The 26,304-nt window shown below is 51.2% G+C and overlaps 1 protein-coding gene across 2 annotated transcripts in view; it reads right to left on the bottom strand.

Annotated features, from left to right (window-relative positions):
- Window positions 1-26,304, bottom strand: part of SIN3B (SIN3 transcription regulator family member B) — a 49,460-nt gene that overhangs the window by 11,080 nt on the left and 12,076 nt on the right. The window contains exons 4-13 of one of the 2 annotated variants that reach the window (XM_032170052.2): window positions 25,878-26,078; window positions 20,731-20,874; window positions 16,328-16,450; window positions 14,724-14,813; window positions 13,598-13,716; window positions 5,466-5,673; window positions 5,046-5,141; window positions 4,231-4,347; window positions 2,372-2,610; window positions 1,483-1,666 (exon numbers count right to left, since the gene is read on the bottom strand). In XM_032170052.2, coding sequence (XP_032025943.1) covers window positions 1,483-1,666; window positions 2,372-2,610; window positions 4,231-4,347; window positions 5,046-5,141; window positions 5,466-5,673; window positions 13,598-13,716; window positions 14,724-14,813; window positions 16,328-16,450; window positions 20,731-20,874; window positions 25,878-26,078 — 1,521 coding nt within the window. The remainder of the gene's footprint in view (window positions 1-1,482; window positions 1,667-2,371; window positions 2,611-4,230; window positions 4,348-5,045; window positions 5,142-5,465; window positions 5,674-13,597; window positions 13,717-14,723; window positions 14,814-16,327; window positions 16,451-20,730; window positions 20,875-25,877; window positions 26,079-26,304) is intronic. The other variant, XM_032170051.2, reaches the window with a different exon arrangement.

Raw genomic sequence — 26,304 nt, 5'->3', positions numbered from 1 at the left:
TGTGCAGAGATCTGCATATGAACCTCAGTGCCCCTCCCTTCATCAGCCCCAGCCCCAGCCCCAGGGAGGGATCCAGGAACTCGGGGTCGCATTGGTGGATTTCCAGGGCTACTTCATCATCTGCACTTTGCAGACACCACAGACCCACAGAACCTATGCGGGGTCTTGGGCTTGAGGATCGCCGAGGACTAGAGTGAGGAAGCCAGAGTGGCTGTGGGTGGGCCTGGGGCGAGGGTGGCCCATGGGGAGGGAGGTGGGAGGGAAGGGGGTCCCCACAGTCCCACAGGCTCTGGGAGAGGCCTTGGGCCAGCAGACCGGCTCCTGTGGATTCCATTTCTGTGTTGTAAAAGAAGGAGTGACCGCTCACTGTGCAGTGACAGGACCAAGAAACCGAATCAGGTGAGGCAACACCCCCTGCCCAGGTGGGCACCAGGCTGACAATGCAGCCTGTGCCGTGATCTGGGCACTGCCTGGGGAGCAGCGTGCCCTCCCCAGCTACCTCCTCAGAGTGTCCAAGGACCTTCCCAACAGCTGGCTGTCACCATGCCCGGCACCCTGCCAAGCTTTCCACCTCAGGATCCTGCAAGCAGGCACTCCCTACGCACAGCTACTAAGAGGCCCAGCTCCTGGCAACCTGAGGGCCCCGCTGGCCTTGGTTCTATGACTCAGGCCTTGTGAGCCTGCAGCGAGGACATGCAGCCGAAAGCCTCGAACCCGATGACTCAGAGCCCTGGCCCCCTGCGACCAGCCCGGGCAAATGCAACCTCCTGTGCCTCAGTTTCCCCACTGGTAAAATCAGAATAATGCCGCAGCAGAGTGAGGTTCAAGAGTGAGGTCAGATGATATATTACTCCTTCTGTGTTGCTAACACCAGTGCCCGGAACAGTTGGCAAGAAAGAAATGAAGGCTGCTGCCACCCGCTACCTAAGCCAAAAAGTCCATCACTGCCCCACGGGAGGGACGGAGACTTCTCTAGACGATGGCAGAGTCAGCCAGGCGCGGCGGCTTATGCCTGTAATCCCAGCACTTTGGGAGGCTGAGGCGGGTGGATCACGAGGTCAGGAGTTCAAGACCAGCCTGGCCAACATGGTGAAACCCTGTCTCTACTAAAAATACAAAAATTAGCTGGGCGTGGTGGTATGCGCCTGTAGTCCCAGCTGCTCAGGAGGCTGAGGCAGGAGAATCACTTGAACCCAGGAGGTGGAGGTTACAGTGAGCTGAGATCACACCACTGCATTCCAGCCTGTGCAACAGAGCGAGACTCTGTCTCCAAACAAACAGATAGACAATGGCAGAGTTGCTGGTTCTCCTAGGGCAGGTCGCAGGCTGGGCATCACAGACATGAACCCTCACCTCGACACAGCCCTGAAAGGGCAATGCCACTACCCTACCTAACCACCAGGGAAACAGAGGCACAGACCCGGCAGTCGGGAGAGCCAGGACCCCACCCCCGCCGGCCGGCAGGGCTAGGGAAGGCTTTACCTCGTCGTAGACACTCTCGATCTCGTTGAGCAAGCTCTTGGAGCGCAGGGCCTTGGTGTCGTTCTGCTTGAAGTTCACAGCCTGGTGGTCAAGGGACTTGAGGTACGCCTTCTCATACTGCTCCCGCCAGATCTTGTTGAAGCCCTGCTGGGCCTCCCGCCACTCCTCTTCCTTGGCCTTCAGCCTGGGAGGGGAAGAGAGGTCAGCACCAGGAACAAGCCAGGGCATCCTCCCTGAAGCATCCCAGGGCTGGCCTGTCTTCCTCTGGGACTTGACTGGGGGTCTAGGACCCAGGCCCAGCCAGCTCCCAGCCTAGTCTGTGCAGTGGGCTCCGTGCACGTCAGAGGGAGGGCGTGATGGCCTTACAGAGCCAATGTGGCCGGCTTCCCGGTTCCTCCGCCTCCTCCCTGGCACCCAGCACTCTCCGCATGGCTGTTGGCTCAACCACTCAGGTCCCTTTCTCAGCTGTGAGTCCCAAGAGGAGACGGACTGGGTCTGCCTCGCTCAGCTGTGTAACCCCAGGGCCAAGCATTGCACCTGCCTTAAAGTGGCCACTTGATAAATACCTGTTCACTAGCACCGGATGGTATCCGAAATGCAGCATTAAATAAAATGCAAGCCACAGTGTAGTGGTCGCATCTCACTCTTAAAGCAGTTACTTAGATGTCTAGATGTGATTATGTGCAAGGTGGAAAGTCCTAGAAGGTCACAGTGCTCTCCTCTCAGGAGTGGGAGACTGGGAAATACAGGAAGGCACCCCTAGGCCTCAGAGACCTCCCCTGGAGATGACACCTGTTGACAAACAGCACTAATGAGCTCTCCAGGGGCTCCCTGCGGCGGGGAAGGGAAGGGAAAGGAAGGGAAGGGAAGGCAGGATGCAACAGGGCACCTTTTCAGGACAACGGGGACAGCAGTGACAGGGTTCTTCTTGAGGCTCTCGATGATCTCTGGGGCCTTGTCGCCATAGATGCGATAGATGGCACGGCGCTGGATCACCTCCGACGTGCCTCCCAGGGAGTCGTCCAGCCGGAACTTCTCCTGGTCTTCCGGCGCCATCCGAGACAGCTTCTTCTGCACGCTTTCCAACACGCGGATTGTGGCCAGGTTCGTCTCCAGGACAACGTCTAACTATGGAAAGGAAGGCAGGAAGGGGTCAGCCACTGGGCAACTCAAGAGGCCTCAGGGAGGGGCCTGGGACCTCAGAGACCAGTGGATTTTTGGGGGGTGTGTGTGTGTGTGTGTGTGTATTTAAGAGATAGGGTCTTGTTCTGTCACCCAGACTGGAGTGCTGTGGCACAATCAAAGCTCACTGCAGCCTCAACCTCCTGGGCTCAAACAATCCTCCCACCTTGGCCTCCCACGTAGCTAGGAATATAGGTGTGCACCACCATGCCTGGCTAATTAAAAAAATTTATGGCCGGGCACGGTGGCTCACGCCTGTAATTCCGGCACTTTGGGAGGCTGAGGTGGGCAGATCACAAGGTCAGGAGTTTAAGACCAGCCTGACCAACATGGTGAAACCCCGTCTCTACTAAAAATAAAAAAATTAGCCAGGAATGGTGGTGTGCCTGTAATCCCAGCTACTCAGGAGGCTGAGGCAGGAGAATCGCTTGAACCCAGGAGGTGGAGGTTGCAGTGAGCCAAGATCACGCCACTGGACTCCAGCCTGGGCAACAGAGTGAAACTCTGTCTCAAAAAAAAATTTTTTTTTTTATAGATGGGCTCTTGCTTTGTTGCCCAGGTCGGTCTTGAACTCCTGGCCTCAAGCAGTCCTCCCACCTCAGCCTCCCAAAGTGCAGGGATTACAGGCATGAGCCATCATGTCCAGCCAATAAAAATTTTAATTACAAAAATTAATTTAGCCTGGGCAATACAGGTCCTGTCTCTAAAAAAAGGAAAAAAACTTAGCCAGGTGTGGTGGCTCATTCCTTTAATCTCAGCACTTTGGGAGGCCAAGGTGGGAGGATCGCTTGAGGCCAGGAGTGTGAGACCAGCCTTGGGAACATAGTGAGGCCTCATCTCTACAAAAAAAGTAAAAAAACCAACAACTTGGGCATGGTAGTATGCACTTGTGGTTCCAGTTACTCAGGAGGCTGAGGTGGGAGGATCATTTGAGCCTGGGAGGTCAAGGCTGCAGTGATCCATGATGGCGCCACTGCACTTCCAGCCTGGGAAACAGAGCAAGCAAAATAAATACATAAATAAAATAAAAATAAATTTAATTTTTACATTAAAGAAACTTTTTTTTAGGAGACAGGGTCTCATTCTGTTGTCCAGGGTGGAGTGCAGTGGTGTGATCTTGGCTCACTGCAGCCTCGGCCTCTCTGGCTCAAGCAATTCTCCTGCCTCAGCCTCCGGAGTAAGCTGGGATTACAGGCGCTTGCCACCATGCCTGGCTAATTTTTGTATTTTTGGTAGAGATGGGGTTTCACCATGTTGCCCAGGCTGGTCTCACACTCCTGAGCTTAAATGATCCACCTGCCTTGGCCTCCCAAAGTGTTGGAATTACAGGTGTGTGCCACTACCCCCAGCCCAAACAAAATTTTTAAACAGAAAGAAAAGTGCCATCTGGTAGCCAGCCCAGAGGCCAGCAAGACCCAGCAGGAAGCTTCCAGGAGCTGCTGGAATGTGCTGCAATCCCTGCTCCTCCAAAGGAGGCTGGGGCAGTGGAGGAGGATCAGGACGCATGTCCCGTGGAGAAGGGGGACAGGCACATGCTGGGGGACTCGGCCACAGCAGCACACACACCTCAAAGCGCTCGTCCTCACAGCGGTGAAGCTGCTCCTCATACGGTGTCTTCTTGGAGCTGACGAAGGTGGAGTCCTCAGACCAGGAGGGGAAGGAGACCCAGGTGTCATTCAGTACCTGCACCAAGAGGAAACACCGTGAATGGCGCTGCATGCCCCACGAGCCAAGATTTACTGTTAGCCAGTGTAGAAGGTACCAAGATACATAATACCATCCTGATACATAATACCAACTGCCTTATACAAATAGGAAGGTGCATAAAGTTTTTAAGGAAAAACATGACTGGTCAAGTGAACACTCCCTTGGTATCCTGGGAGACTGGTTCCAGAACCACCCCTGGAGACCCAAATCCACAGATACTCAAGTCCCTGATGTCCAGTGGAATCCTATTTGCATATATCCTATGCAAAATCATCTCTAGAATACTTATGCCTAATGCAATGTAAATGCTGTGTAGATCATTGTTACACTGCATTCTTAAAATGTGGATTATGCTTTATTGCTGTATTGTCATTTTTTGGTTTCTCTTTCCCCACATATTTTCAATCCATGGTTAGTTGAAACCACAGATGAGGAACTTGCAGATACGTAGGGCTGATTTCATTTCAGACATTGGTAAATTCTCTCTGCAAAGGGTCAGACAGCAACTATCTCAGATTTTGCAGGCCATCCCGGATGAATACTCAACTCTGCCTTTGTGGTGAGAAAAGCCGCCACAGGCAATATGTAAATGAATGGTTGTGTCTGTGTGCCAATAAAACTTTATTTACAAACACAGGCAGCGGGCCAGGGCCCATGGGCCAGAGTTTGCTGACCCCTGCACTATATCCTGGAATCCAGCAGGTATTCTTGAACTTGGACATGCAGTAATCGTCTGTCCACGAACCCTGGAGAAGTGTCCAATGGTCAAGCTAAACAGAAACACACTGAGGTCAGTGAGCCCGGGACAGAGCAGAATCATGGCAGCAATAAACCTAAGTCAAATAACAGATGAATAAGCCGAACTCCACGTTATCCCTGGCACTCTGTGTTTTGCCAAAACTACCAGCAGGGTACAACACTGTTGTCTCTGCTCAGGTGGTTTTGCCGGGCCACATCCCAGCACCACCCATAACCCAACATTCAGGAGGGCTGAGCACACAGCATTTCATTCATAACGGGGGTATCGGGTGTTTGCTGGGGAGGGGTGGGGGATGCACCATGTCAACGAACATTGGAGCCCCAGGGAGCGCTACCTCCTTGCAGATGGCCGTCCTCCCGCTGCACTTGGGCTGCTGGTAGGTTTTGGGGAGTGCCCGGTAGCTGGATCCTATGCGCTTGCAAGACGCATAGTCGATTTCCCGGCTTATCCCGTCCCCGGACCTGTCGCTCATGGGTGGCGCGAAGGACAGCTCTTTTACCCCCAGGAAGGACTTGAACTGTGCAAAGAGTTCTGGAAATTTCCTTCAAAGATAAAGACACATGGTAACTGGTCACCCCCAGGGCCTTCTGAGAGGGAGCTGAAGATTTTAGAATGGCTTCATGTGGACATTACAAGTTAAACAGAGTCAGAATTCAACATCATGGATGCGAACGAGAGGCGGAAGAATCCAATATATAGGAAGTCACTGCAAGTCCCAAGGTGTGTGAATGAATGGGCCTCCCGCCCCTCTGTCACACACCAGGTCCCTTCCTGTGCCTATTAGCCCCATACTCACAGGAAGGCTTTGAAATACACCAGAAAAGATGACTTAAACTGGCAGAAGCTGGAGCCCATGATGTTCCCTGACTGGAAGAGGCCAGGCCTGTTCAGGCCAGGGAGCGGCAAGCCACAGCCAGCCTGCCTACTGCCTGTGTTTTGTTTGGTTTGGTATTTTTTTTTTAGAGACAGTGTCTTACTCTGCTGCCCAGGCTCAAGGGCAGTGGCACGATCTCAGCTCACTGCAACCTCAAACTCCTGGGCTCAAGAGATCCTCCCACCGCAGCCTCCTCAGTAGCTGGGACCACAGGCATGCGCCACCATGCCCGGCTAATTTAAATTTTTTTTTTTTTTTTTTTTGAGACAGATTTTCGGTCTTGTCGCCCAGGCTGGGGTGCAATGGCACGATCTCGGCTCACTTCAACTTCCACCTCCTGGGTTCAAGCGATTCTCCTGTCTCAGCCTTCTGAGTAGCTGGGACTACAGGCATGCATCACCACGCCCGGCTAATTTTTGTATGTTTAGTAGAGACGCGGTTTCCCTGTGTTGGCCAGGCGGGTCTCAAACACCTGACCTCTGGTGATTTGCCCGCCTTGGCCTCCCAAAGTGCTGGGATTACAAGTGTGAGCCACCACGCAGGGCCAATTTTAAAAATTTTTTGTAGAGATGGGGTCTTGCTATGTTGCCCAAGCTGGTCTTGAACTCCTGGCCTCAAGCGATCCTTTCACCTCAACCTCCCAAAGTGCTGGGGTGACAGGCGTGAGCCACCATGCCCAGCCATCCCATTGTAAATAAAGTTTCACTGGCCCACAGTCACATCCACTTGTGTACGCACTGCCTGTGGCTGCCTGCACAAGGGGGGTTTGACTCATTTCCACAAAGCCCACCTGGCCCCTCAGAGATCAAGTTTGCCTATCTCTGATCCACAGTCTTCCTCTCTCATTAGGGAGACTCCTCTCTGTGAACCCCTCTCTGGACACATGCTTGAAAGTCATAATGTCATGGCTATGGTCGATGACAGGAAGGCTTTAATGCAAATGACCCTACAATGCCACCTGGATTTCTGTTTAAAATAGTATCAGATCTGGTGGTGTATACCTGGAATCCCAGCTACTCAGGAGGCCAAGGCGGGAAGATCACTTCAGCTCAAGAGTTTCAGACCAGCCTGGGCAACAGAGCAGGACCCCGTCTCTAAGCAGTAACATTAGATCCTACCAAAAAAGTTGCAGTTACAGCCGGGCGCGGTGGCTCACGCTTGTAATCCCAGTACTTTGGGAGGCCGAGGCCGGCGGATCACGAGGTCAGGAGATCAAGACCATGGTGAAACCCCGTCTCTACGAAAGGTGTGAACCAGGAGGCGGACTTGCATACCAAATCCCCACCACCGCGACAGATGAGACCTCTCAAAAAAAACCCAAAAACATTGCAGTTACTTTGACTGCTGGTGCCACAATCCTGCTGTGACCTAGCCACCCAGCCCAGCCCCGCGTACCAATGTCCCCCTCATTGATGTGGGCTCCGTCATTCCCCGTATTTAAGAACCCCATGCCAACTCTGCTCACAAGGAAAACCCACAAGCCGATGGAAACATACGGAGGAAAGAGACCAACAAAAATGCTGCAGAGATGCCTGAGGCTACTGCTGGGATAAACGCAAATTGTGACTGCTCTGAAGGGAATGCTTAACCCAATCCACCCCGGCTGCCACGCGGCTGCCAGCTGCGAGGGGCAGTTCCCTGGGCCGTGTTCAGCTGCCCAGCCCAGATGAGCACTTGACCGCAGGTTGAACATGCAGAGGAACGCCATGTGGTGGTGAATGCTCCTGACTCAACCAGGCCTCGTGTCAAGCACACGCACAGGCCCGCTTCAATTCTGGACCTTGCTCCATACAGACCCTTCCCCAAATGCCCTTCCCCATACGAGTCTCTACCGCCGAAACATGGAAACAAGAACAGCTGACTGTGCTCCAGCACTGCCCATCTGTCCAGCACCTTGCATTTCAGATTCTCGCCTTTCATGTTCCTTTTGTCTTCCCCCTCTAACCTCCTGACAAACCCAAGAGGGAGGTATGGCTATTTTACAAAGACACTGAGGCTCGCTTGGCTAGTAGGAAGCAGAGGCCCAATTCCAACCCGGGGTGGTCACGTGTCCGCTGGGCCCAGGTGCCAACACCAGCTCCACACACAGCCCCTGGGGGCCCCTTGTCCCAGGTGGGACCCAGGCTCAGAGAGTGCTGGATTCTGAGCCCAGTGGAGGTGACTCAAGGTGAATGTGCATTCCACGCCCACAGAAAAAGCCCACTCGTGTGCCCATCACCCACGTCACAAACAAACCCCAGGAGTCCCCGTTTTGGCTGAGACTAGAGTAACATCATCCTGCTCTGCGCTGTTCTTCAGGGCGTTTACAGACCTTCAGCAGCCCGAGAAAGAAAACCTACTGAAAAGATCACCCCAACATGTGCATGCCTGGGACCACCAGGGAAAGGCCTTCTGATGGGCTCAGCTTGACCCGCGAGGGTCGCAGCCTCAGGAGCATTTGATGTCAACACCACTTACATGGAGGACTAGAGACAAACGTCCATCGTTAGAGACCCTGGTAAGGGAAGGAAAAGCCGTGCAGTCGCTTAAAAATGAGGACATGGGTTCACATCTGATGCTGAAACACTTCCAAGAAATGCTGAGTTAAGAAAAAAAAAAAGCAACACACACCGAAGCCCAGCAGCCACTGTGCCCAGAAGGCAGAGAACATGCAAAGGGCTGGCTTTGGGGCTGGAGCACCCTGGCTGCCGCCTAACAGCACGCTAAGCTCACCTATGAGTGCTTGTCCTAGGGTAAGTCAGAGAGGTTCGATCTGCGCCTCAGCTTCCTGATTTTTTTTTTGAGACAGGTTCTCACTCTGTTACCTAGGCTGAGTGCAGTGGTGAGATCAGGGCTCACTGCAACCTCTGCCTCCAAAACTCAAGCGATCCAGCCACCTCAATGTCCTAAGTAGCTACAGGTACACACCACCACTTCCGGTTAGTTTCTGACGAGGTCTCACTATGTTGCCCAGGCTGGTCGTTTTGCTTTTGTGTTTTGAGACAGCTTGCTCTGTTGCCCAGGCTAGAGTGCAGTGGTACAATCTTGGCTCATTGCAACCTCTGCTTCCTGGGTTCAATCAATTCTCCTGTCTCAGCCTCCTGAGTAGCTGGGACTACAAGCACAGGCCACCACGTCTGGCTAATTTTTTTATTTTTAGTGGAGATGGGGTTTCACTATATTGGTTACGCTGGTCTTGAACTCCCGGCCTCAGGTGATCCACCCACCTCGGCCTCCCATAGTGCTAGGATTACAGGCGTGAGCCACCATGCCCGGCCTTGGTCTTAAACTCCCGGATGCAAGTGATCCTTCCCCCTCGGCCTCCCAAAGTACTGGGATTATAGGCATGAGCCAGCACGCCTGGCCCCCACCTTTAAAAGGACTAGAAACTGTACTGAAATGCATCAAATATGTTTTAAGTCCATGAACTCATTAAGATGCTAAAAAAAACAAAGGAAACAACCTAATTGGTCCCCTTGGGAAGATGATATGAAAGCAGTTCATCGCTGTGAGGTCGTGACTAGGGAGGAATCAAGGCTGTAATCAAGGAGCTATCCTGGGCCACTTTTTATAAAAGGTGAGAAATGCTGTGGTGATCCTCCTGTGTCACCCCAAATGAATGAGCAAACCTGGGAGGCTAATATCACAGAAATAATAGGGACAGGGACAGGCAGAGGGGCATCAGGACAGAAATAGTAAGGACTAGAATCGGAGGGAATCAGAGGTGAAAGGAGACTTACGAGATGTATTAGAAAACAAAACCCAAGGCCTGGGCGCTGTGGCTCACACTTGCAATCCCAGCATTTTGAGAGGCTGAGGCAGGCGGATCACTTGAGGCCAGGAGTTTGAGACCAGCCTGACCAACATGGAGAAACTCTGTCTCTACTCAAAATACAAAAATCAGCTGGGTGTGGTCGCAGGCACCTGTAGTCCCAGCTACTCAAGAGGCTGAGGCAGGAGAATCACTTGAACCCAGGAGGCACAGGTTGCAGTGAGCTGAGATTGCACCATTGCACTCCAGCCTGGGCGACAGAGTTAGAGTCCGTCTCAAAAAAAGAAAAGAGAGGAGGGGAGGGGAGAGGCAAAGCAAAGCAAACCCGGATGGGAGTGAGACTGAGTCATGTATTTGGTGATGCCCACCTGGGTGGCTGTGCCGTCATTAGTGCAGGTGGTGGTCACTCCTGAAGTCAGGACACTTTCACAGTGAGGGGCAGGGACTGGAATGGTAGGCGGGGGGCTCCTGGAGTCTATTTTGGATGTGGATGGTGGGCACATGGGTGACTGCTTAATAAAGATTCAAGCTATTTGTTGGCCATGTGGTTTCTTGGGTCTGTGCTTTATTTTACACTAGAAAAATGTTTATGTATACACACACACACACACACACACACACACACATTTTTTTAAGTTACTGCAAAAGGGCTCACACAGCACCTGTCCCCAGGGTTGATTTAACTTTTTCCCATTTAGAAAAAAAAAAAAAAAAAAAGTCCAGCTTGCTGCCAGCACTCATTTAATTTTACATAAACACACTCTTTGAGGCTGAAGCAAATCTGACTGATTTTCAATGTGAAAATAAAATATAAAAACTGTTCTTAGAGTTATTTCTAAACAGAACATCAGAATCGTCTGAATCACCAGAATCGTCTATTTTGGAACAGTCAGATTCATCAAATGAATCTCTGGCCAACAACTGTTTGAGAACAATGTTAACATCAAGCGTAGGAATGCTACATTTTCCAAGATTTGACATTTTCAGTGATCAAGAATTACTATATTTTGTAACTGGAAATATCACTACCAAAAACAGGATGCTATACATAAAATGAAGTCTTTTATTTCCAAAGTTGATATATGATAGCAATGCAAAAATAATAATAAAAATGAGATGCTTCATGGCAAAGTTATCTCAGGGTAAACGTTACAGCCACAAGTGCTGTCAACTACTATCCCTGGGGTAAATGGGAAAAGGGTTAAGGACTGAATGGGCTGATCATGTAACATGTGCACCCACCATGTGCGAGAACCATTAAAAAAAAGAATCATGGCCAGGCATGGTGGCTCACGCCCATAATCTCAGCACTTTGGGAGACTGAGGCAGGCAGACTGCTTGAGATCAGGAGTTCAAGACCAGCCTGGCCAACATGGCAAAACCCCATCTCTACTAAAAATACAAAAATTAGCCAAGTATGGTGGCACACATCTGTAATCCCAGCTACTCGGGAGGATGAGGTAGGAGAGTCACTTGAACCCGGGAGGTGGAGGTTGCAGTGAGCCAAGATTCCGCCACTGCACTCCAGCCTGGGCAACAGAGCAAGACTCTGTCTTGAAAAAAAAAAACCTTCACGTGTATTTTTCTCCATGCTCTTCAATTCTTTAGGAAAGATCCAAGTTTGTGACTTACATCATTTCCTTCTGCCAAAAAAATCCTCTTTTCCTTTTATTTGTGAGATTCTATTGTATTTGAAGGGCCCTGCAGGTAGCGCCCACCTGCAGCTCTCGGGAACCCCACATAGGTCAGTACATTTACTATCTCCATTTTACAGCAAGGAAACAGAGGCTCAGACTGCCCAAGTGACTCACCCTAGTCACAGGGCTGATGTGCAGGAAGCAACACTGGCCCCAGCTGGCTCCCAGGTCTCAGCACTCACAGGCCCGCCTGCTCCTACCGTGCACACTCCTGTGAGCCCGAGAGTGGACACAAGTGTGCACAGTTGTTTCCAGGCCCCTCCATCCAGTCCCAGCCCCCTCCTGAGGCTGACCTGGCCACCAGAGGTTAGAAGCTACTCTTACACCTGACCCGCTAATGAGGCTTCTCTTTGTGCAGCAGAGGTATAATATATATATATATATATTTTGGATACAGGGTCTCACTCTGTCACCCAGGCTAGAGTACAGTGGCGTGATCACAGCTCACTGCAGCCTTGACCTCCCTGGCTCAAGCTATCCTTCCAGTTCAGCCTCCTAAGTAGCTGGGACAAAAGGCGTGTGCCACCACCCCGGCGAATTTTTATATTTTTTGGTAGAGACAGGGTTTGGCCATGTTGCCCAGACTGGTCTCTAATTCCTGACATCAAGTGATCCACCCACCTCAGCCTCCCAAAGTGTTGGGATTACAGGTATGAGCCACCGCACCTAACCTAAGCCTGACCCAAGTGTTAGAATTATTTTTTTGTTTTGTTTTGTTTTTGAGACGAAGTCTTGCTCTTGTCGCCACCCAGGCTGGAGTACAATGGCGTGATCTCAGCTCACTGCAACCTCCGCCTCCCGGGTTCAAGCGATTCTCCTGCCTCAGCCTCCAAAGTAGCTTTGATTACAGGCGCCTGCCACCATACCCGGCTAATTTTTGTATTTTTAGTAGAGATGGAGTTCCACCATGTTGGCCAGGCTTGTCTTGAACTCCTGACCTCAGGGGATCTGCCCACCTAAAGTGCTGGGATTACGCACGAGCCACTGCGCCCGGCCCAAGTGTTAGAATTTTTAAAAGTATTTATCAGGTGAATCTCCAGGGAATTATGCTGGGGGGGCAGGGGGAAGGTTTCTCCCAGAGGGTTCCTCCTGTACAGTTCCATTACTGTAACATTGTCTAGAGAACAGATAAGTAGTTGCCAGGGGTTTGAAACAGACTCTGGCTGAGGCAGGGTTTTGGGATGGAGATAAAAGGTCAAGGCCAGAACCTGACAGTCCTGGATCTATTCAGTATCTTCACTGTGGCGGATGCACGACCCTCCACAGTGAGAAAGTTGTATAAAAACACACACACCAGTAACACGGAGAGTCTGGAAAGAACGGGGGGTTGTGTGAGAGTCAATACAGTAAGTCCTTACTCAACATCATCAACAGGTGTTAGAAAGCTGTGACTTTAAGTGAAAAGATGTGTAACAAAACCAATTTTGCCACAAGCTAATTGACACATAAACAAGAATGACGTTCCTACAGCATACTTTTGGTCACAAAACCATCACCAAATTTCTAAAGAGAGACCAAAACACTTCTAATATTAAACACTGAAATAAATGCAAGCCACATATTCAGATAAGAAAGATGAGTAAAAACAAGTAAAACAACAATTTACCCAATTATTCCAGTTCAAGGTCTTGGGTGGCCGGACCCTATCCCAGCAGCTCAGAGCACCAGGGGGGAACCCACGCTGGACAGGACACCACCCCACTGCAGGGCGCTCACCCCCCCACACTCACTCAGGCTGGGACCACGGAGACTCACCGCTTAACCTACACTTAACCTAACATGCACATCTTTGAGATGCGGGAGAAAATCCACGCAGACGTAGGGAGAACGTGCAAACTCCACTCAGACCAGAAATGAATGTATTTTTTTCTCATCGGTGTTAAAACAGTGTTAAATGAAAAGGCATTATTCGAGGACCCACTGACTACAGATGTTACTGGTAAAGGAACCAGCTGGAGGGTACCCAGGTGGTGTATTGCTCCTTACAAATGCATGGGAATCGATAATTATCTCAATCACGTCAATTAATAAACAGGATTTTAGAAAAGCACAATCATTGCTCAAAAACAGTAACTAAAAACCAAGTAGATGGAGTTGACAGGAACAGAACCCCCCTAGGGAGCCCTGGGAAGTTAGCTGCTCACCCTAGAAATGGGCTGACGAGCTGCAGGAGCTCAGAGCCAGACACTAGCTCCTGGTTGAAGAGTGCAATGCAGCGAAGGAAGTTTTCATACACCTCCTGGCTCTTCAGCACCCGGCGGACCTGCAGAGAGAGCAGTCAGGGACCACTGCGAACTCCTGCTCCTCAGCCTCTGGGCCTGGCTCACTTGTAGGTCAGCCACATGTGTGTGCAATATGGGAACCAGCTGTGTCTATAAGTAAATGAGATCTGTGCTGCAATTCACACAGCCCATGCACGCAATCCATGCACCAATTCACGGCCTGTGCACATGATCCATGCAGCAATTCACAGCCCGTGCACGTAATCTGTGTAGCAATTCACACAGCATGGGCATGTGATCCATGCAGCAATTCACAGCCCATGCACACCATCTGTGCAGCAATTCACACAGTCCCTGCACCCGTCCATGCAGCAATTTGGTTTGTGCATGCGATCCGTGCAGCAATTCACACAGCCCGTGCACGCAATCCGTGCAACAATTCACACAGCCCATGCACGCGATCCGTACAGCAATTCACACAGCCCATGCACGTGATCCATGCAGCAATTCACCGCCCATGCATGCCATCTGTGCAGCAATTCACACAGTCCATGCACACGTCCATGCAGTAATTCACACAGTCCATGCACGTGTCCATGCAGCAATTCACACAGCCCATGCATGAGATCCGTGCAGCAATTCACAGTCTGTGCATGCAATCCGTGCAGCAATTCACAGCCCATGCACACGGCCACCTTGTCTGCTCTGCCCACAGACCCTGGGCGGGAACCCTACAATCATCCCTGATATAAAAAAAAGCCACACTGCTGCAGGGTGGCAGACATGTAGGTCTTCATACTCTGCTCGGACTCTCGGCACCCACTGGGACTCCCGCCCACACTACATGCCTGGGCTCCAAGGTGGCTCACACTCCCTTCTGCAGTGAAAGCTGGGGGCCAGCCCCATCCTCCTGGCCCCGCCTGCTCCATCCTCAGACTGCACCCACCCTACCTGCCCCCCTCCCCTAATCCTGGGGCAGGCCCAGGGAGCGGTGTCCCTGCCAGCTGGACATGGCATCCCCAAGATGGAAGCCAGGGCCCACCCTCACCTTGTCAAAGAAAGAAAATTCCTGCAGAGTCCCGTACTTCCCCACCGCAGCGATGGACAGGTCTTTGGTACCACGAAGTTTCATTTTTTTCTGTGGGGAGAAATTCCATGCAGTTAACACTGTGCCTCCCACCGGTGGCCTCTGTCCATCGCTGTCACAGAGTCACAAGAAGGCTAAGACTGTGTCTCCTTTGGGAACTGCCGTGAGGTGCTCAGTGAGGGACAGGCAGGAGCCGCTTAGCTACGCAGGACCCCTGAGATGACACCTCTGGGGCTACCTGCCACTACCAAATCTGGGATCTCCATCTCAGCAGGGTAGGGCTTTGGGTAACAGGCAAGAGTGCCACAGCGTCGGAAAGGCAAGGGGGATGTGCCCCTGGCTACGACAACCTCAGAATCCTCTCCCTGTTTTGTCCTAAGAGCCAAGACAGCAACAAGAAGCGAATAGGAAGAGGGTGGCACTGTGAAGACCCTGGAGAAGCCAAATGTTGAGTCCCTGCAGGCTTTTGTCTCTAAGCTGGACTTGGACCTGAACTTGGACGCACGATCATGGCAAGAAGGACAACACTGTCCATCCAGAACTATCTCCAAAGTGCCTAAAGAATGAGGATGAGCTGGGTGCAAGGGCTCATGCCTGTAATCCCAACACTTTGGGAGGCTGAGGCGGGAGGACTGTTTGAGCTCAGGAGTTCGAGACCAGCCTGGGCAACATGATGAAACCTCATCTCTACAAAAAGGTGTGGTGGTGCACACCTGTGGTCCCAGCTACTTGGAAGGCTGAGGTGAGAGGACAGCTAGAGCCCAGAGGTCAAGGCTGACTGTACCACTGCACTCCAGCCTGGGTGGCAGAGTGAAACCCCATTCCCCCATAGAAGAAAGAATGATGAGGACATGCCAAAAGGACACAGGAAGGCTGAGGCAGGAGAATGGCGTGAACCCGGGAGGCGGAGCTTGCAGTGAGCCGAGATCGCACCACTGCACTCCAGCCTGGGTGACAGAGCGAGACTCTGTCTCAAAGAAAAAAAAAAAGGACACAAGAGCCAAAGGGACCCGGCTGGCCCAATCTGGAACAGTATGGACATCAACAATAGAACGGATTATAACCCAGAGTCCATATCTAATATACATAACTAAATAAATGGGAGGACGACAAAGTTCCCACCAATAGTAGAAAGCCAAGTAGTAACTGCACAAGGAATAATGGAATTGGAAAACCACCATTGCAGGTGAAAGGTGTGACAGGAGCTGGATCCCAGCGCCTCTCTGCCCTCAGTTATGCAGTGACCAACCTGCCTTGCCTGTGAGAGAGTCCTGAGGGTGAAAAGGAGACTGGGTGGTACACCCTGTTTCTTGGGACCTAGGGCAGGGTTAACACTCCTTCCTCCTCCTCCCTTTCACAACAATCTCACAGGACAGGGAGAACGGATGAACAGCCACCTTAGAGGAGAGCTGACTTCCAAAGGTCCCACTGCCGGTGAACCTCACACAGCCCCAGGTCCAGCCCCGAACCCCTGCTGGGGCCTCTGTTCCCTGGTCACAAGCTGGGAAGGCCCGATTTGCTGGGGCCCCTGCGTGCAGGCATGGCTGCGCGTGGCTGACAGGTACCTTGGCGGGTGCAGACACGGGACGGAGGAGCGAGGGCCGGGAGCGCTTCCTGCTGTGCTCCGGGGTCTTGTCGTGCTCATTCTTCTGCACGCTGTGCATCTCGCACGGCCCGTTTCCTGTGAACTGAGGACACACGTGGAAGGTGGTCAGCACCGGAGACATGGCTGGGCCCATGCACCTGAGCATGCAGAGCTGCTTCCAGCTCAGCCCACAGCCCGGTGGGCAATGGTGGCCACGGGCGCCAGGCCAGATGCTCCATCCATGCGTGAGGTGACTCCAGCAAGATGCTCACATTCCAAGGTAACCAAATCATCACAGACTAACACTGCCAGGCTGGGGGAAGGCTCCTGTGAGGCCTTTATGGATGAGGGAGGGAGAAGGGCTGGGGGTTTCAGGAGGGAGACACCTGAGTTGGGTCTTCCCGTGTGGGGGCTCATGTAGCGGCCCACTGGTGGGGCATCTCGCCGTGTGCATGCCAGTGCCACAGAAACACAAGGTGCAGTGGACAGAGAAACAGGGAGCAAGGGGAAGTGGCTGATGTTCGCCAGGGCACTGGTGGGGGCCTTGGGGCCAGGTTTTGAAGTCTTTTCTATGAATGACAAAACGTTTCTGGAGGATGATGTCGTCACTTGCTGGGAGCAGAGTGGGGCTCGTGGCTGGTTCGGGGCCTGCCTCCCAGGCTCCAGCCATCGGCTAACAAGTCGAGGATGCTTGTCCCGAGCAGGGTGCCTACAGGGTGCCAATGACATTTACAAAGAACTGTTCTGCAACAGTCTATTATAAACATACTGGAAGGCTGGATGGGCAGGGGACGATGGACAGACCGCAGCTTTTCGGCAGGACGTGGGCAGAGCTGGAGAGGCCCTACAAGGTTCTGTGCCACTGCGGTCACCTCCATCGTACTCCCCCTTCCCCTGCCACCACAGGACCTGGACGCAAAGACACCCCCAAAGACCTAAAGTGTGGGTGAGGTGGACAAGTCATGGTGCATCTGAACAAATCAGCCCGCAGCGATCAGATACTATGAGCTGGCTCTGGGCTGCTGTTAGGGACAGGCATACCTGAAATAAAACAAACAAACAAAAAAAACAAGGAAAAAAAAAAAACAAGGAAAAAACCCAAAAACCCAAGGGGCAGAACAAACAGGATGCTGTGTGTCACTCTGTAAAAAGTATTTGTTACACATGCAGAGGAAATTTCTGGAAAGATATACAAGACACTTAGAAGTGCTAACCTCTGAGCAGAATGACTAAGAACTGAGTCAAGGGAGAGGAAGTTTGCATTAAAAATTTGGTGCTCTTGCTAATACTTATTTTTTCATTAGTGTATACTATTTTTACCATAATAATAATAAAGACATTATTGAGCCACAATACTACTACTACTAATAAAGACTTATTATTTAGCCACGGCCAAGACTTAGAAGAATAATTTTGGAGGAATAATTACCCAAAACTCAAGGCTATGTCGAGAGCCGTAAGTGGAGAAATCGGCATCTACACAACAATTCTCCACTGGTACGTCTTTTTGTTTTTGTTTTTTTTTGAGATGGAGTCTCACTCTGTCACCCAGGCTGGAGCACAATGGTGCGATCTCAGCTCACTGCAACCTCCGTCTCCTGGGTTCAAGTGATTCTCTTGCCTCAGCCTTCCATGTAGCTGGGATTACAGGCACGAGCCACCACGCTTGGCTATTTTTTGTATATGCTGGAACAGGTACAAACTGATTCCCAAAAGATGCAGCTGGGTGACCATATGACAAATGCTGAACAAGAACAGGGGACCTGGAGGGGAAACCCGCCATGCGTCCAGCCAAGCCCACCAAGCAAGTATAGCAGATCTTCCCCAGTGGTTCACATGGTTCTTGCTTTTCAGTTAATCTCCCAATTATGTGAACATCTGAGCTACATGGACCCCCAAAGACCACCTAGGCTAGGGAATGGCAAATTAACATAGGGTCTGTTGTTTTCATAAATAAAATTTTATCAGCACCTAGCCACACCCATTCCTTTTGTAAAGAGTTATTGGTACCCAGTCATGCCCATTCATTTTGTAAATAAAGTTTTGTTGGTACCCGGCCACACCCATTCATTTTGTAAAAAAAGTTTTATTGGCACACAGCCGTGCCCAGTCATTGACGTATATATTCCATGACTGCTTTCAAGCTACTAGGGCAGAGGTGAGTCTTTACACAGAGATCAACTGGCCTGCAAAGCCTGTGATATTTACTATCTGGCCCTTTGTAGAAAAGGTTTGCCAACCTCTGATCCAGGCCAGTCAAATTTAATTAGGGTAATGCCAAATTTCATCTTGGTTTCTTTTTCCTACAGTTTTAATATATGTCCAAAAGTTAACATAAAAATTATACTTCACACAACAGATGCTGCAGTGCTTTTAATAATTTTAAAAAGTTGATCCAATCTTTCTAAATATACAAGATGGCTCTAATAACCCAATACACACTAAAAATCTTAGCTAAATTGTTAACAAATGTTATTTGAGAGTCTCATGCTCTACTGACTGAGCTAACCGGGCGCCCTACATAAATGCCACTTAAAGAAACCATGGACTGGGCCCAATGGCACATACCTGCAATCCTAACACTTTGGAAGGCCAAGGTAGGAGGATCGCTTGAGGCCAGGAGTCTGAGACCAACCTGGACAACACTGCGAGACCCTGTCTCTACAATTAAAAAATAAAAGCAGGCCGGGCGCAGTGGCTCACGCCTGTAATCCCAGCACTTTGGGAGACTGAGGCAGGTGGATCGCTTGAGGCCAGGAGCTCGAGACCAGCCTGGGTAACATGGCGAAGCCCTGCCTCTACAAAAAATACAAAAATTGGCCTGGCATCGTGGTGGTCCCAGCTACTCAGGAGGCTGAGGTGGGAGGATCACCTGAGCCTGGGAGATGGAGGTTGCAGTGAACAGTGATCAATTATGCCACTGCACTCCAGCCTAGGTGACAGAGAGAGAGCTTGTCTCAAAAAATGAAAACAAACAAACCTTAATGCAATAAAACTTCACACACTGATGGCTACTAAAAACAAAAGGCAAAAAAAAAAAAAAAAAAAACCTGGAAAAGAACAAATGTTGGCCAAGATGTGGAGAGATAGAAACCGCAGTCCATTGCTGATGGGAATGTAAAATGGTGCGGTCATTGTAGAAAACAGTTTAGAGGCGCTTCAAAAAGTCAAACACAAAATTACCACGTGCCCCAGCAATTCCATTCCTAGGTGTCTACCCAAAAGAACTGAAAACAGGTGTTCAAACAAATCCTTGTAATGAATGTTGATGGCAGCACTGTTCACAACAGTCAAAAGGCAGAAACAACCCAAATGTCCATCAACAGAATATGGATAAACAGAATGTGGCTCATCCATCTAACAGAATATGATTCAGCCAGGAAAAGGAATGAGCACTGATCCACGGTATGACATGGATGAACCTTGAAAACATGATGCTGAGTGAGAGGAGCCAGACACAAAGGCCACATGTGGTGACATTCCACCCATCTGAAATGTCCAGAATGGGCGAATCAAATCCACGGAGACAGGAAGCACATGGGCAGCTGCCCGGAGCTGGGGGAGGGGAATGGGGTGGCTGCTGATGGGGACCGGGTCTCCTTTCAGGGGGACGAAAATGTTCTGGAACTAGGTAGTGGTGAAGGTTGTACAATACTGAGGATGTACTACATGCCATGGAATTGTTCACTTTCAATGGTGAATTCGATGTTACATAAATTTCACTTCAATTTTTTAAAGTCTTATGTTCATAGTGGGGAAAAAAAGAGGAATTGGAACAGGCGGCCCTGGCAGCTTCAGGCCACAGGCAGGGGAAAAAGGCTGACCGTGCAGGGTGAGCCCTGAGCCTCCCTGTCTAAGGCCCCTCCTCGCCCATCTCTGCTCCTCTGCTCTCTACCACCATGGTCAGGGCCAGGCCACAGGCCACAGGCCACTCCCGCTACTGGCTCCTCCAGATCCAACTTGCTGGAGCCCCAGATCAGTCTCATCTAACAGGGGAAACAATGGTGGTGGACCCAGCCCTCCTGCACCTTCCCACAGGGCTGGGGTCCCAGGCAGGGTGGGGCTCTGCAGGGCAGGCGCAGGAGGTGGAATCCCTGGGCCCATTGTCTCCATTGGAAGATGCTCTCTGCCTCCCAAACCACCCCAAGATCCGGGTACTGTCTGTACAGAGAAGCACCTTGACGAATCGTTTACGAGCTTGCTGTGCAGGTGGAGCCTACAGTGAGGAACCCCTGGGTACCTGCAACCTGCATAGCTTCTGGGGGACCCTAGTGTGGCCTAGAGGGTAAATGGGCCTGGCCCGGCCCTGGGTCAAGCTGGCTGGGGCCCTCCCTCCTCGCTGAGGCCCCCGAGACTGGGCAGGGGCTGGGACTCTGCACTCACCAGAGACCGCTTGGCTTCGGGCAGAAACTGTCCAAACTCCGAGAGCAGGTCTTCCTGGCCCCGGAAGAGGTTGGCCACCTCGGTGAACACCTCCTCTTCGGACATGCCTCGGAATGGCCGGCCCCTCGTGTTCAGCTGCTCCTTCTGCCAGTTTTCAGGAAAGGGAAAATAAGTCGTTAGCCAAGGAGTGCTGTGCCCTGGGCTGGGACACTCAGGCAGCCCTCCGTGAAGTAGATGGGATGACTCTCAGGAAAGAGCACCTGCCGGCAGGGTCCTGTCTGCTCATGTGTGGATCTTGCTGCCCAGCATGGCCTGAGCCCCGGCCACCGGCAGGGCCCCTCCAGGACTATGGTGGGGACTCGAGGAGGGACACCCAGCAGTGTCCACGAACAGAGGGGGCAGGGAGGTGACAGGCTGGCTGGAATCAGGGGTGGGCCGGGGAAGTACAAGGTCGGGGCGAACCCCAGGCCTTCCCAAGGGAAATGGGGAGTGTAGAACTGGGGAGCGCTGGGTCATGAAGGGAAGGGACTTCCAGGCCGAGGCACCTATTGGCCCAGAGTCACTGAGACCCAAGGAAAATGGCCTGATCCAGACCTTAAAGCAACAAGAGGACCAAAGGGAACCCAGGTTGGAAGGCAGGAATGGGCCAGCAAAACTGCGGTGGCTGTTAGAAATATGTCCTTATCAATTTTACACCCAAGAGTATCATAGGACAAGAGGCAATGGCGCTGGAGCCTCCCGAATAATATGGCGTGGCTTCCAGAGTCCCACTGCACAGCTGCAAAGCAGGAGGAGTCCCTGTGCTGGCTCCTCCCGCCCCTCTGCGCCCGCTGCAGCCTGTGGGAAGGGAAGCAAGTTTTAAATCTTGGCACCGGTGGCACCTACACTGCAGGGGAAAAAAACACCACCCTTCCAAAAAGTCATCAAAAGCCACTAAAAAGCAAAACTTAAAAACAAGCAAAGGCCACTCAGTTCAGATAATAAATAGAAATTATCTATCTGCATACGGACAGAACAACAACCACACTGAGTGAAGTTTAAAGAAACAATTTAGGCTGGGCATGATGGCTCATGCCTGTAATCCCAGCACTTTGGGAGGCTGAGGCAGAAGACTGGCTTCAGTCCAAGGGTTCAAGACCAGCCTGGGTAATACAGTGAGACCCTATCTCTATAAAAAATTTTACACTTGATCTTAGCCAAAATGCTGAGAAATGATTAAAAAAAAAAAATTTAAACATTATGTAGGCATGGTGACACACTCCTGTGCTCCTAGTTACTTGGAAGGCTGAGGCAAGAGGATTGCTTGAGCCCAGGAGCTCAAGGCTGCAGTGAGCTGCGATCATGATAGTGCATACTCCAGCCTAGGCAACAGAGCGAGATCCTATCTAAAATAAATAAAGAAGAAAAGAAACAATGACCAAACTGACTGATGTTTAAAGAAACAATTTAAAACAGTGCCACAGCCATCTCTGCTCATCTGACTACACAGACAGAAGAGGCTGGGATTTCCGATGAGGGTGTGGGGAGCAGGTGCTCTCAAACACAGAAGGCAAGGCCAGGCGCGGTGGCTCATGCCTATAATCCCAGCACTTTGGAAGGCCGAGGTAGGTGGATCACCTGAGGTCAGGAGTTCAAGACCAGCCTGGCCAACATGGTGAAACCCTATCTCCACTAAAAATACAAAAATTACCCGGGTGTGGGGGCGCGTGCCTGTAGTCCCAGCTACTAGGGAGGCTGAAGCAGGAGAATCGCTTGAGCCCAGGAAGCGGAGGCTGCAGTGAACCGAGATTGCGCCACTGCACTCCAGCCTGGGTGAAAGAGTGAGACTCCGTCTCAAACAAACAAACAAACGATCAAACATGGAAGGCAGAAAGACAAACTGGTACCACCTTTTAGAAGGAAATTGAGTGATCTCTATGAATGCGTAGTACGCCCTCAACTTAGGGAAGCAGTTTCTGGAAATTCATGCTGCAGAGATAGTTCTGCTAGAATGCTTATTTTGAATAAGACGTCTGTCTAAATGAGATACAGGTACTGGGAATAATTTGAGCATGAGATCAACTTTGTGTTTGCTTCTCTTCTATTTTGTGCAGGAGAAAACACCAGGTGAATGCAGAAACTGCTCCTGGCTGACCGGAACCCCGTGGGAGTATGCAAAACCACACCAGCACCCCCTCCCATGTCCATGCACTCTCTCAGTGTTCCCCTGTGCTAGGGGCCAGCCCTGTCCCCATCTGAGGCCACAATGACCTGTCTGATTTCAGATGACCTCCTCCCAGCCTTCACATAATTCACAGGCTGCCACCAGATCCACAAACCAACCTCAGGTCTCTTCCAAGGTCAGTACCCTATTTGCTATAGTATTCATGTAATTCTCAGCCACTTAATATGCACATAACGGCGCCGCTGTTTAGAGTCGGTGCCTATCTTTTTTTAGGTGTCCCTGAGGAAGTTTTTGAATGTCATACCCTGAGTCTGTTTTCCCTTGAACCTGCAGTTCCCATGACACTTTGCAACTCTGCAGAGGGAGCTCATTTTTAGGGACCCGCTTATGTTAGGGTAGGACTAACTGTTCGTCTCAGCACATGCAGGACATGCATACATGGCTGTATAATGGGTGACAGTTAACCACGGGTGACCTGAGGCAGGCTTGTGCCTGAACTGGTTGCTCAGTTAACTTCACTGAACCCAGGCTCGTTGGCACCACCAGTTTTGTGGCCATTTTATGGATAAGAACCCCGAGGGAGAAGGTGGCAGAGAGAAAGTCTGAAGGAAAGCCCCACAGAGATGGAGAAACGGTAACACACGGCCAGATGGACCCTGGAGCTGCCTGGTTTGGCTCTAACAGTATCCCTGAAATATCTGAACCAACATTCTAAAACCAGGATAATTTACACGATTCAAACTTACATTTGAAAAAACTAGACAACCTGAGGCTGGAGTCACCAGGGGCCTTGTTCAAAATGCAGATGCCATCCAGCTGGGTACAGAGGCCCACGCCTATAATCCCAGTAATTTGGGGGGCCGAGGTGGGTGGATCACTTGAGGCCAGGAGTTCAAGACCCACCTGGGCAACATGGTGAAACCCTGTCTCCTCAAAAAATACAAAAATTAGCCAGGTGTCAGGGTAAGCGCCTGTAGTCCCAGTCACTCAGGAGGCTGAGGTGGGAGGACTGCTTGAGCCCAGAGAAGTAGAGGCTGCAGTGACCTGTGATGATGCCGCTGCACTCCAGCCTGGGCAACAGTGAGACCTAGTCTCAAAAAAATAAAAACAACAAAGAAACCGTGCCGCTGCCAGGCGGACCATGATGAATGGGAATCCTGCATGGTGGCCCAGGTGTCTGCGTTCTCAACCAACTCTCAGCAGCCTGGTTTGGGTTGGGGGATACTGCGTTGTCCCTTCCCATGGCACTCTCTCTGAAGGAGTCTGTGGCAGCTCCTCATCTAAATGCATCTCTAGTGTCTCTAACCTGCCCCTTCCCGTGCCACAGAACAGAGCCACTACACAGACTGCTCTGATGCGCCTTCCTAAATGTGATGACCCCACGAAGCTTGGGAGGGGCCTATAGATTCCACGATCACAAGCACATCCCTCCACACAGACCAGATGCTCATAGCAGCCACTGGCAACCACTCATCCATGACAAGCAAGCGTTCTTAGGGCTGTACCAGCCTCTCACAGACGCTAAGGCCCATGATGATGCCAGCATGGCGGACAACAAATGCCTTGCAGTTCTCAGGGCACAAATTCTATCCACCTGATCTGAAACGCTTATGCTGAAAAGAATCCCACTTCTTGACTCGACAGGTCAAGGCTGCAGGGATTTCATTTTAAAAAATGGGTTCTGCTGATTAGCCAGGTGTGGTGGCCCATGCCTGTAGTCCCAGCTGCTCAGGAGGCTGAGGCAGGAGAATCGTCTGAAGCCGGGAGGCCGAGGTTGCAGTGAGCTGAGATTGAGCCACTGCACTCCAGCCTGGGTGACAGAGCAAGATTCTGTTTCAAAAAAAGAAAAAAAATGGGTTCTGATGCTAGAAAAAATTACAAGTGTTAGAGACTCCACGTCTGGGTGAAGAGGACGTCTGAGCCCCACTCACGACACAGATGTCCCTTGCCACCAGCCCACCTGCATTGCCCGAGTCCCCTGCAGACGCCCTGATGCCGCTGTCTGCTCTGGTCCCTGGACCTTTGCACAGGCCGATCCTGGCAACAAGAACGTCCACCCTTCCTCCAGGCTAACCTGCCTACTAGTTCTGACTGATCTGTCAAGATTCAACCTGACCGTCTCCTCCCTGGCCCCAGACAGGTTGGGAACTCGGCTGGGAACCATGTTAACCCTGACTCACCTCTCCTGCCCACATCCTTTCTTTTCCACCCCAATCCACCTCTGAGTTTCTTCCCACCACTGCAATGAACAGCTAAGCAGGAGCAGCCATTTGTCTCTGTAGCCCCAGCTCCTGGTGCTGGGCCCAGTTGTAATCGGCAAAGTAAAGGATGGCCGTATTGCCTAAGCAATAACAAAGTCATCTGACAAAAAGACTGTCTTGGCCAGGTGTGGTGACATACACCTGTACTCCCAGCTACTTGGAGGCTGAGGCAGGAGGACTGCTTGAGCCCAGGAGGCCGAGGCTGCAGTGAGCTATTATCACACCACTGCATTCCAGCCTGGGTGACAGAGCAAGATCCTGTCTCAAACAAACAAACAAAAAGATGGCTGGGCATGGCGGCTCACACCTGTAATCCCAGCACTTTGGGAGGCTGAGGTGGATGGGTTGTTTGAGCTCAGGAGTTCAAGATCAGCCTGGGCAACATGACAAAACCCTGTCTCTACAAAAATTGCAAAAATTAGCTAGGTGTGGTGACGTGCGCCCATGTTCTAGCCCCAAGTAGCCTCCACTACTTGGGAGGCTGAGGTTGGAGGATGGCTTGAGCCCAGGCGGTGGAGGTTGCAGTAAGCTGAGTCCGTGCCACTGCGCTCCAGCCTGGGCAACAGAGACAGACTCTAAGGAAAAAAAACAAACAAAAAACTCCACAACTAATTAGAATTTTACAGGATTTTATGAATTCCAACAAGAAAATCTGAGTATCTGCAGGGCCCCAAACTGGATGAAATCCAAAACCCACAAGGAATTGTAATCTGAGTTCTTACCTGGTACGTGTGCAGGATCTCCAGGAACGACCTGTAGATTTCTGGGTGGTCTAGGAAGCGGGTCTTAATCTTATTCACGTAGCTGATGGCGTTGTTGAATTCCACGGAATCGGACTCCAGGGGCACCTGGGGTTTGTCCTCTTTATATGGCACCTGCTGCTTGAAGTCCTCCGCACCGTCCCCGTGGTTGTGCGAATTCTCCTGACAAGGCGACAATGAGTTACTGCCAGGTCTGACACCGGAAACAGATTGTGAAAAACGCCAGGCCCAGCCACTGTCTGCACAGGAACAGAAAAAACTCAGCACGGAGCCAAGCTGTATTAGAGACAGGGAAAGGTTACTTCTGAGAGCCTGGAGGCAAGCAGGGCGGGGTGCACAGGTGAGTCTCCCCAGCTCACCTCCACCTGATCCTTACCAATCTACTCAA

The sequence above is a fragment of the Hylobates moloch genome, unplaced genomic scaffold (genome assembly GCF_009828535.3).
Source record: "Hylobates moloch isolate HMO894 unplaced genomic scaffold, HMol_V3 SCAFFOLD_12, whole genome shotgun sequence".
In the NCBI taxonomy this organism is placed as follows: Eukaryota; Metazoa; Chordata; class Mammalia; order Primates; family Hylobatidae; genus Hylobates; species Hylobates moloch.
The sequence above is the reverse complement of the archived record's forward strand: the minus strand, read 5'-3'. Positions and strand labels throughout refer to the sequence as shown.